The sequence below is a fragment of the Limulus polyphemus genome, unplaced genomic scaffold (genome assembly GCF_000517525.1).
Source record: "Limulus polyphemus unplaced genomic scaffold, Limulus_polyphemus-2.1.2 Scaffold3334, whole genome shotgun sequence".
Taxonomy (NCBI): Eukaryota; Metazoa; Arthropoda; class Merostomata; order Xiphosura; family Limulidae; genus Limulus; species Limulus polyphemus.
This window is the reverse complement of record NW_013668944.1, coordinates 101,522-114,183: the sequence shown is the minus strand read 5'-3', so window position 1 is coordinate 114,183 and position 12,662 is coordinate 101,522. Positions and strand designations below refer to the sequence as shown.

The following is a 12,662-nucleotide window of genomic DNA, read 5'->3' as shown; positions in this document are numbered from 1 at the left end:
ATTGATGTATCCATTCCTTGACTGTTTTTAATATAATCTTTTTGACATATGATGGCCTTTCCTAGCTGTTGATGCTCAGAATTGTGCACATTAACTAATGCACATCCTTAACCACTACACATATTTACAAAGCACAATTTCTCAATCAAACATTAGTATATGTGGTGAACAACCTGTTGATCTTTGTTCCATTGTGAAACACCATCAATTGATTCAGTCTGGGATAACAAACTTAGCAAGCATGCCATTGACAGTCTATATTACCCTCTCCACTAACCCGCCACACTGGGAAGAGAAGTTTGTTATTTTACCACACATAACTCTTTACACTAAATCTGTGAACAATTAGCTCTTTATCTGAGTGTATCTCTTCAGGTGCACCAAATTTGGCTATCCAGTGCTCCATATGTACATCAACCCTTGACTTTATTAATGTATCAAACCTCAGCAATGTTTTGAGCTAGTTGATAATCATAATCATGTATAGGTGGCCTATCTCCATCTCTAAGAGTGAATCAGTGATATCCAGGACTATTATCTGGAGAGGAGGTTTGTTTCTTTCGTTAAGCACAAAGATACACAATGGGCTACCTATGCTTTGACAACCACTGGGATTGAAACCTGGTTTCTAGGGTATAAGTCTGCAGATATACTGCTGTGCCACTTGGGGTCCTGGAGAGGAAAACCAACAATTTGTTGCTGGAGTTTACCCTTACTTTTTTCTGGGATGGCACACACCATACAATATTTACTCAATTGAACTTTCATTAGTGCCATATAAATGGTGAAAATGAATGAGAATCTGAAACCATTCATTACATATCTATTTAAAATGTATCTTTTAGGGATCAACCTGTTTTCCCTACCAAATTTTGAAATTGGTTTATCCATTTCTTCACAACAGTATTTCCCCAAAAGAGCACATAAGGCTGCCTGGAGGGGTCACCTGTTTTAATCACTCACACCACTATACAGTAGTGTGTTGTCTATCAGTCAGTAAGTCAGTATACACTAAAATAACATCACATGAAGGATGCTTAATGTTGCAATTCATACTGTCATGATGTCAGCAAAACATGCACATGCCATGAATCATGAGAATGATTATACACTCTGTAGGCTATAAACACAGCATAACATATGAACTTCAAAAGCAAGAAATAAAAATATTTTTCACTCTTAATTTTGGTTTCATTTACCCTTCAAACAACACTTTCGAGGACCATGTAGAAGTACATCTAGTATATATATATATATATATATATAAATTAATGTCGCATTTTGGAACACTTTCATTAACCACCCCCCAAAAAACATATATTACATATAATAGTTAAGCAAACTGCCTAAATGTCACATTAGTGTAGTCTATGTAATGTGTAAAGTTTAGTATACTCTAATCCCTTATAGTGATGGCACACGACAAGACACACGTTTGGCATGTAATGCTTTTTGAATACAGTAAGAGAAACAATGCCTCTGTAGCCACAAAGAAGTTTATGGAAATATTTTTTACTTTCGTAAGTGTCAACGATGGTTCAGTAAATTTTGTTCAAGTGACCTTAGCCTAAAAAACTGTGATGGCAGGGGCCAACATGTTGTAATTGATATTGATGCTCTGAAGATGCTTGTTGGATGCCTCACAATGATCATTGTTTCCAACGTGTTAACGTTGCTTCTCCTTTTCTGGCGCATAATGCACGTAAACCATTTTTGGACAGAATTGTCACCGGTGATGAAAGATGGATTGTCTATGTGAATATTAAATGCCGAAAACAATGGCTCAGTCCTAGACAAAAACCATGTCCGACTCCAAAACCTGGACTCTATCCATAGAAAGTGATGCTTTGCATTTGGTGGGACATCAAAGGAGTAATTTATTTCAACCTCCTCAATCCACAGCGAACTGTCAATGCAGAGATGTATAATCAGCAACTAGAATGTTTAAATCAAGCCCTTCATCAGAAACGCCCTTCACTCATCAATCAGAAAGGTGTTCTTCTCCACAACAATGCACGTCCACATGTAGCATGTTTGACACAACACAAGATTATGGAGTTGGGTTGGGAAGATCTCTACCACCCACTATATTCTCCAGATATGGCATCATCAGATTACCATCTTTTTCATTTGCTGCAACACCACCTTAATGGGAAAACGTATGCAAATGTGGAAGGTATTAAAGAGGACATCAACATGTTTTTTGCTTTAAAGCCTAGTGATTTCTTTAATCAGGGCATTAACAACCTGATTGTAAGATGGAAAAGCATTATCCATAAGAGTGGAGACTATTTCATTTAATAAATGTTTTGTGTTGACATATAAGTTGTTCAGGTTTTTTCACCTAAAAAAAGCGACATTAGTTTCTTGATGACCTAATATATATATATATAAATATCATGAATATCATACTATGTAATTATGTATATCAGGTATGTATGTTAAGTTGATATTTTTTAATTCTCTCCTTGAGTTTCATAAGTATGCATATAGATAAAATACAAAATTAACCTTAACAGATATATATTTCATAACTTGAAAGCTACTTTCTATTCTATTTGTATATATATGACTTTATTTGAAGGTTAATTTTGTATTTTATTTAGGTGAATTTATAATTTTGATACTTTAAATATTTTATGGTTTATATTGCATTTAAAGGTTTTTTCTTATATATATGTAGGCTTTTATTGATTGTGAATTATAGCCTACTGTATTGCACATCGTAAAGGTTTTATTACATTTCTTTATTTGTACTAAAAGTGTTTTATTATATATATTTTTTATTTCATATATTGCATTTTGACCTTTAAAAGTTTTTTTTCATCATTATATTTTTACATTGTGATGATTTATACCTAATGACAATCTAAGCATCCAAGGGCTATGATTTTGCTGGATCGTGTTGAAAAGTATAAAATGATGTTAAACTTAAATTAAAGTTGCCTTGAGTACAGGCCAAAGATAAGGGAGAAGAGGTTATGGTATGAAAATACAATATATCACACAATCCTGTGGTATATATTTCTTATAAAACAACTTTTTTGGAAATTATAACTTGAATTGTATTAAATCTGTTTGAGATCTTGTGCTAAATTTAGCCTTAGTTGTCAATTTATGTAACAGGGTCTGATCATGGAAACTATTGCTGTAACATATTCTATTGTTGGGTAGGTTCTTTTGAATTATTTATATAAAATAATGACAAGTTTATTGTATGTTACAATAACAAATTAGTATATTTTTTCCTTAATGTAACATAGACTAAAAGCCATTATAAAAGTGTGAAAGTGACAATTGCATTTAACAAAAACTCTGAAATTAGATATACCTAACTTCAAATACAATGTTTCAATATAAATTGTGATGTGTATGCCTAAATTAACTAACTTTTTTAAATAGACAAACACATAACTCACTAAGTAACTGAATAACAGAACACATGCAATAACTCTCTCTGATATCCTAAAAAATTTTCATTAAATACTTCACTTTGACATAAAGATTAATTTATTGCTTACTAGTGTTTATAACTACCAATTTAGATTTCAGTCGAAGTTATTATATTATAACTTCATACACCCTCTAGCTAACAAATTAAGACACTTGAAATATAACTTATAACATTATCTAATGTTTCATGGTATAGTCATTATGTGTTCTACTTTATGTAGTATATGTTAGAATGCTCAATGATTGTTACATGGAACAGAGAGATTTGTTTATTCTTGACATTGTAATTTAGTTTTTTTCTTTATCAACGGTATATAGAAGACAAACTTTAAATCCAGGATTGGTATTTGCAAACAGACTTATTCTTGACTTGAGTGAGTTAAACTCACTAGTAGAGTCTCATCTTTGTTTCATTGTTTCTTCTATTGCCTGATGATCATGTGCAGATTATCTTCATTTTTTGTAGAAAAGTTAATTTGAATTTATATTTTGCTAAATAATATATTTTTATTCCACTCTTTTTCTTCTAATTCAAACCTCCACATGGCAACTAAAAATTTCATCGTGGTGCCTAGTGTTTTCTCCCATTTTATTCATGCATAGGGCTATGCTAAATAGAACTTGAATGTAGAACAGTTTGGGGCTCTTGGATATCCGAAACTATTTTTGCGTTCTTTGAACTGTCAATCAAACTTTGTTTCTAGGACTTTAATGGCAAATTCAGCACTTTTAATGTTTTTTACAAATGAAGCATTGTGATTGCACAACATGGTACTAATTTTGCACCATTTTGTTTTTCTGCTTTCTCTCAATTCAACCAATCAGTGCAAATGTTTAGACTCAGATAGGATCAAAGGCAGTTAGTTCAGGCAATACTATCAAGTTGTTATTGATATCATGTGATCATTAGCATGCACTGGTGCCTTGATTATCTGTGCTGGTCTGGGGAAAGCAAAAAAATCGGGGATAACAGAAGCAGCAGATAATCAAGGCCCATTGTTTAATATAAATAACATTTTCCAATATATTTAAGTTCCTTGTTTTAAATTATAATATTTTTATTGTTGTTTAATGACATTGTCATGAAAATTAAAAAAGTCGTCACAATCATAATCATAAAAGGCATGGTCGGTCATGTTCAATTTCTCTGAATTTCCTGAATCGCATGAGTTCAATTCCACTTTTGACTGCCCATTTCCATTTTAGTTGAATTTAATCACTAACATAGGACTAGGACTGGGACTATCATTTTCTCTGCACAGGTACACAAACACTATGTTTTAAGATTAATCCTGAGGAAGAGAAAGATGTGGAGCTAAACCCAGCCTACTACAAAGGACTATCATTTTGTCTGCATAGGTACATACACTGTATTTTAAGATTAATCCTGAGGAAGGGAAAGATGTGAAGTTAAACCCAGCCTACTACAAAGGACTATCATTTTGTCTGCATAGGTACATACACTGTGTTTTAAGATTAATCCTGAGGAAGGGAAAGATGTGATGCTAAACCCAGCCTACAAGAAAGGGCTATCATTTTGTCTGCATTGGTACACATATTATGTTTTCCACGTATTTGTTATAGTAAAGACTTTGTTCATTTATTCACATTTGTTCTGACTCATTATTTTACACGTAAAGGAACTTATTCGATTTATCTAATACAAACACTTCCCTTATTTCTGATTGAATCTGCTGTTATGTGCAAGATTGCCTATCTGATACTTGTCAGAGATTTGGTTTTACTTGAAAATGATGCATTAGATTACCACCTAACAATCAATCTCCTCTTCATTTTCTGACAGTAAAGAGTTCATGTGTTATTTTATCTTGACACCATCTTATGTCTCTTTTCTTCCACCCACAACAAATCGCTATGCCTTTCCTATAGGTCTTTATTTTTCTAGTCCTTGTGAAGATCTGGTACTGTATGCTTGGTTTATACTTGTATTACACAACATTACAAAAGTATAAGCACAATTTTAATACAGAATAACATCTTATATATACAGTGGAAAACATATTTCACAAAATGAACTTTTTTTATGATGTGCTATTTTATTGTTTCCTTTTCTAGGTACAAGCTCTTCAGAAACACATATTGCAAGGGATTTCTACAGAAATACAAACATCTCTACCAACAGGTAACATTGTTACTAGTCATGTTTTAATCTGTCACCTATATAGAATTTCTTTGAGTTGATATTGTGTACATAAAAAACAACACGCCAGCAATAAAAATCTGTAATATAGATGGAATAGTAATACAAAACTCATTAAGTGTGAGTGCTGTTACAAATACTTCAATTATTCATCTGATTCTGATATTTTGCATTTTAGTTTTACTGGCATTGTGTTTACAGGATTTTTGCTAACTATAAAGCAGGTTTTCATACTAAGGCAAATCCAAACAGGTATACTGCTTATGTAGTTTTAAAATGTATTTCCTTGTTAAATGTCAGCATGATCTTCACTCCTAGAAGTAGCTCTAGATAGGGAAAATATTTATATTCAGTTTTATACAAATGTTGTTTTTGTCCAATGCTTAATCATTTTTCATTATGTAGAGTTTATGCTTAACATAGCCTACATCTAAATGCCACAAAACTAGTAAGCTAATAAACAGTTTTTTTTCCTGTGGAAGAAGGAGACAGGTATATTTTTTTAAATAAAGAATGATGTAATTCCTACTCATCTGAGGGTCAGAGTCCTGGAGTGGTCCTAATGCACCATATCTGTGGTGTCAGTGGTGTCTCAGCTAAGTATTGTCAGAGAATCTACAGGGGAGAGATTAGCCACAACTCCAATATTTAAAGGTATAGCAAAAGAAAACATACATCATTTGTAAATTGTTTTAGGCAGATAGTTACTTGAAATGACTGGTCTCAGGAGCAAGAAGTCCGATACTTGGATAGTTCAGCTCTGGATCTAATCGATCATCTAAGTGAGATGGAGCTGAAAGACTGAGATACAGACAAGGATTGATTTTGTTAAGGTTTCAAGCAAACCATTGGCCTAGGTTCAAAGCTTGGAATAGAGACACAACTGAGAATATATCTAGTTACTTGGACAATCTTTGCCATCTGCATGATAAAGAGTAGCCTGTGATAGCAGGTGCAGATTGCAAAGACATCCTTGTGAATAAGTTGTAAAGAGACTTCCATGCATAATAATGAGGCATTACCAGGCTGTGAGAACTATTTTCACCCTTACAATGGCAGTTTCCTTTGTGACAAACTGTGAATTAATCATTTCAAACTGGTAGCAAGAGAGGAACAAAGGAGCAGCTGCTGTGGCTACATTTTGGACAGGCAATCGTACCCAGGTATCTCCACTGCACCAAGCTTGAGCACTCTGAGGATTAATCAGCTACCCACACATCCCAGTGTTGTGATGTGACCACACTGGTTTCTAGTGAATGAGCAAATCTATTGCAGTCTTCTCAGAGTTTTCATACCATAGCCTATGCCAGTGATGCTTCTAGCTAGACATCATTCTGGGTAAATACTACAACCTTGGGAAAAACTAGTGAAACCAAAATATGTCTGGGCATTGACTTTGGGGAGCACAGCAGGCAGCTTGTTTCAAAAGGTTTGGTGGTTAGCTCAGCTCTATATGAGCTTAGTGGAGCCTGGTACATACCTGTAAGGGAACAAGGATGAGAGATAAAGTTTGTGGTTGATATAGGAGCAGCCAGAATGCTGACAGATCTTGCAGTATATCAGGCTCTCCAAGTGAGATCAACACACTAATCAGTGGATAATGACTGGCAAATATTGATAAACTAGTCATGAGTGGAGAACAAAGGCTGTCATCTCTGAACTTGTTCCTGTCAGTGGAATTTTCAGTATGGATATTGCAGAATTTATCAGTCATTTTATAGGTGAAATTATGTTCCACATGAGATTTATCTGATATTGGCCAGATCAACCCCAGTAACAGTGGGCTGCATGAGTGTATATATATATATATATATATATATATAAATAACAATACCTCAGTATACACAAGTGGTACTTTGTGGTTGACAGTAGAAAAAGTCTAGTGCACCAGTGCTATTGTTTAGAGTTATAGAGCCCACACATTAATTATATTGTTTCCTTTCCAGATGGCAAACAGCATTAGCTGAGGCAGTTATCTTTCTGAGGAGGGATGAAGTCCCAGTGTTGTTTTGTATTTATGGGGAATATGTTTTCCAGCTTTACATTGGAATGGTTATTGATGCAGTAAGTGAAGTGTAAGCAACTGATGCTAGTGGTAATGCTAAGGTTGTGGCTGCCAACACATCTGAGATTGTTGGACGAGGATTGTGTAAACAACCAGGAACCAAATACAGTAAAAGCAACTCAGTGATTTGTTGTTTGAATATGCTAATCTATTTGTGGTGCCAGATTGCCAATTAGGTTTATCAGTAATAACTTACCACTAGGCAATGCATGTCCACTCAAGAAACCACCATGCCAGATTCCATAGACACTAAGTATATAGCCAGTGCTGAAATGCAGATATTAAAAGATTGGATTGAACAACTTTCAGAGAGTGCTGGTTCATCTCTAGTAATTGTTAGAAAGAATGAAGGTACACCAGTATTATCTGTTGAATTTAGATGAAGGCAATAACTCATGTTGAAACCTTTCCCTTGCTGTGAAAAAATGAATGTGTGGATGCACTGAAAGGTTTCCATTAGTTCAATACTTTAGATTTGGCATTCAGATGCTGGCAAGTTGAGCTGAATGATGAGAGGAAATCTATGACTGTTTTTTTTTTTCCACCACTTTCTATAAACTAATGGAATTTACACTGAAGGAGCTACAATGGGAGAGATACTTAGTCTGTGTCAGTGGTGTTTGGACACACACTTTGTTACTGAAAATCTAAATGTTATACTAGCAGGTAAAGCAGAGTGAAAACTGAAACCAGGAAAATGTGCATTCATGGTCTACAAATCTAACCCTGGTTAGATAGCAGAAATGAGAGACTAGCTTCACTCTGTGATCAAATAAGATGTCTGTATTTTTCTTGTTTTTTGTGTGTTTTTTTGCATTGTATTACCATTTGATTTGTAAACAAAGATCGCCAAGACAGCATCTCATTGTCTGCTATCATTAAAATTGAGATGCACTTTAGATGGAGGAGAGAATGCGAACAGGCATTCTGACTTTTTAAAGCTTAAAAATATGGAATGGATTATAGCCCGTCATACTGCATTGCCTGGCTCTATAACACAGAAACATGGATGGATTGTCTTGCTGCATGGTGAGACCCTGTCCATTCATTGAATGTCTTGATCCTGACATTGTGTAGGAGTTGAAACCATTTTTGCCATTGCAGTGTCAAACCATGCAGTAGAAGATTCTACTGAAGATTCTAATGCCACAATTAACAGAAAGAACAACTGAAGGACTGAGATTTAACATGTGTGCTCCTTGCTGTGGAGTAAGGTAAAGTTTTACCAGTACAGATAAAGGAATGTAGCAAGGATATAATCTGTGGTACATTTATGGTCAGTAATGAGTAAAAGAAGATGTGCTGTACCATTGTTATCAAGTGGCAAGCTGTGGTTTCTTAAGCTGTGATGCATCTAGTGCTCCCCCAGAGCTCTAAGACAAGACATTTTCCAGACTTTACACAAACATAGATTTGAGAGCATGCTACCTGCAATTCTGCAAATGATTGATGGCATTTCTACTTACTGCATTTGAGTCAAGATGTTTGGTTATGGTATGAACACTATAAAGTGTGTTCTCTCCAGAGAGGTAGCTAGCCAAGATAAACTTCAGCAGAGAATTGTTAAATATCCTCAACAGAGAATAGCCATGGATATTACAGGTTTATTTTCAGAGATTGAATAAGGTCATTGGTATATACTCATTGCCATCGACTACTTTGTGAATTGGGCCAAGGTTTATCCATTGGTTGATAATTTGGTACACTTCAAGTATTATGTGATGGTGAAACACTGGATACCATGGTTTGGAGTCCCATAACAGATGCACATGGATCAAAGAGCTGATTTCACCAACCAACTGTTCTCTGAGTTGTGTAAAGTGCTAAGTGTGGTGATGACATGAACTTCATCGTACCACCTTCAGTCTGATGGTTTAACAGAACAAGTAAAAACAGACTATCAAATACATGCTTGCTAAATGACTAGGATGAAAATTTACCATACAGCACAACTGGACAGTGTTCTACAGGCTATTTACTGAACATGCTTATGTATAGATGGGAAATCCTGCTCTCTGTCAATATGATGTATGGTCCTCCCTTTAGAGTGGATGTCCTAAAATGTTCAAAAAAATATATGGAGTGGTTAAGGTTCTGCCTTAGTTGATGCACATAAGTTTGCATGCCAACAGCTACGAAAGGCCACCAGACATTAAAACTGCTATGAGAAATGGTAAAAGAATCAAGACTTGGTCTAACTTAGATACATGTCAACACCACAAAAACAGGTTGAATCTGGCTGAACAAATCTATACCTCATGTTCTGGCAGATCCTTTCATTAACATATGAGTTACAATGGACACAAGGCATGATGAGCATGAAAGCATGATGAGCACTTCAATAAGTTGCACTTGCATGTCACAGATGAAACTCTAGTGCACTGGGTTGACCAGAAGTCATAGGAAGACAAGATGCCATCTAATGTCATGTTGATTCATCTGATGAGGAGAAAAGAACTGCAAATACTTATCTGTCTGTCCCCGGTACTTATCTGGCTATCTCCAATGAGCTAGATGAGAAAATGCTGTAGTTAGTTGAGAGGAAACTCAGACATTTGGCTGAGCTACTGCAGCTGACTTCCTGATCATTATAGTTGGGATTGATCAGCTATCAAGAAATTAGGTTGGTTTATTGAATACTAAACTCTTGCTTTCTGTGCTATCAGGAGGTATCTTACAGTACAATGTTGGCACTGCTTTGTGTGATTGCCATTTGGTTACTTTATAAGCTAGGTTGGTCATGTAATTGAAATAAATCAGTGACTGAAAGGGTGTTGCAAACTTCGCTTTCCAAGCTACTGAGTGAAATTTCAGAGGCAAAATTTTATCTAATGTTATGAGAAAATCACTTACAGTGGGGAGAACTCTATGAAGCATTAGTCGACCCTTGTTAAATTATCCCCTTACACCTAGATAATGAATAATGTTTCTTTATGCAGCAATGGAATTGTGTTTTCACTAGTGTATGTTGATATAATATCAGTTCTGACTGCTCTGAATTTTAGCTGAGTTTGGCTGAACTGAGTTTAAAGACTCATAAGTATCAACATATTATGAGACTATAGCTACTGAGTCATTGTTTTGGAATGTAACCCGAGAAGGTTGCTAAAGAAATTTGCAAGGGAGCTGGAGAAATTCTGTTCTAAGCTACTAGAGTATGGATGTGTAATGGTAATATATGTACATAACAATATATGCACAGAAGTAAATATACATGTGTGATCTCACACACATGCATGGACATTATGAATGGCTCAACTTCACAAAGAACACATTGTTTAAGCAACATTTAAGTAGAAACAGAGGATTTGATCTGGACATTAAAACCTTGTGATATGAGGTTAACTGTGGTAACTTACCCGAGAGTTGTTATTCGAAGATACAGCACACGTAATTTTCATTAATATTGGTGAGAGAATTTTTCAGTTTTGACATTGAAATGTTTGGCAGATAACCAATTTCATGGAAGGATAAGAGTGACAAAGAAACAAACTACTATGTCAGAAAATACAGTTTTACTTAATTATTTTCAATAAGAGTAGGTGTAAGATATTTTAAATGGATCATATTGAAATATTCATGAGTGAGCAAAATTATCAGTAATAAATGAATTTAATGGACAGTAGCTTAGAGATCATAGTAAATGTAAACTTGATGAACCTAGTGTCTTATTTGGTTCTGACTATAATATTTTTTAAACATGTGCATTAAAATATTTCATAAAAACACAGATTTCTAAATATTTTCTTAAATTTGTTTCAGTACAAATTGCAGTTAGAAATGTATGACATGACAATGATGTTAATGTCAATATTATCTCAAATAATGGAATTAGGAAAAAGAACCTGAAAGAAAAATCCTAATTCCAAAAATAATACAGCAACAGAAAAACACCTTTTGATATTAATAACAATACTGAGTGATAAACAGTAATAATTCTCTTTCTGTAGCTTCAAGATTCCATAATTTATGTTTTCATAGTGTCATGATATAAAGGACTGTTTCATTCAGATAGTATTGATTAATTAAGTGAATATTTTTATTATTTTTTAGTTTTGTTATAATAAGAGTTAAAAGAAGATGATTGTAGACGGTTTTGTTAATAACTAATTGGTGTTAGGAATACAGAAAGTGGCCAGATGACTATGTAATAAAGAAATAAATAGCATGAGATGAGTGGGAAGCAGTGGACAGACAACAATACACAGATAATAGCAAAAGAGAATATAGTTGTGTAAAGTTAAGTACCAAAAAAGGTGATAGGCCTAATGTTTAATATGTTAGAGTGAAACTAATAGTATAAAAAAAGATGAGAAGGATAATTTTATTCCGTCAAAGCGTGGTTCTAAAGTAATTTAATCACCCTGGGTACACTTTGACAAAAGGAACAGAGGATCTTCAGAAGAAAGAAGTCCAAACAAATTACGGTAACTTGCGCCACAACTGTAAGTGAATCACCACAGAATATTAGTACGATAGTAATATAAAGAAGATAATTCGATTTGTCAACTGAAATTCTAAAGTAATTGAATAGGCCAAAGTTGACTTTTGACAGGAAGAAGAGATCTGTATATAAATAGTATTTATGATATGCTTGTAATTTCTATAGGGTGAAGACTTTGTTGTCCATACGTTTAACTTGTTCCGAATATATATATATATTGTCACGTATCTGGTTCTTTGTTTGTTTCCTGCAGAAATTCTCTCCAAGGATCTTCAGCAATACATGTCCTTTCTTGATTAAATCAGTTTATTCTTCGATACAAACTTTTAGTACACAGTAGTTCCACAATCAGTATGTTTCTCATCATTTTAAACTTAACAACTTTTATAATAAACGCAATAAATTCACAATCTCGATAACTTCACTCTTGACGAGTGCAAAACACACACTTTACGGCTCACTAGCTCAAAACTAACAGAATCATAAATTACAAGGAACTCAAAGTAACTACTGCTCTCTCTTTTTTTCATCTCTGCTGG

General features: G+C 34.3%; 1 protein-coding gene across 2 annotated transcripts in view; it reads left to right on the top strand.

Annotated features, from left to right (window-relative positions):
• The window catches only part of LOC106469168, a 62,602-nt gene that overhangs the window by 4,601 nt on the left and 45,339 nt on the right, over positions 1-12,662 (top strand). For both annotated transcript variants that reach the window (XM_022397606.1, XM_022397605.1), the window contains exon 3: positions 5,530-5,596. In XM_022397606.1, the coding sequence (XP_022253314.1) occupies positions 5,530-5,596 (67 nt within the window). The remainder of the gene's footprint in view (positions 1-5,529; positions 5,597-12,662) is intronic.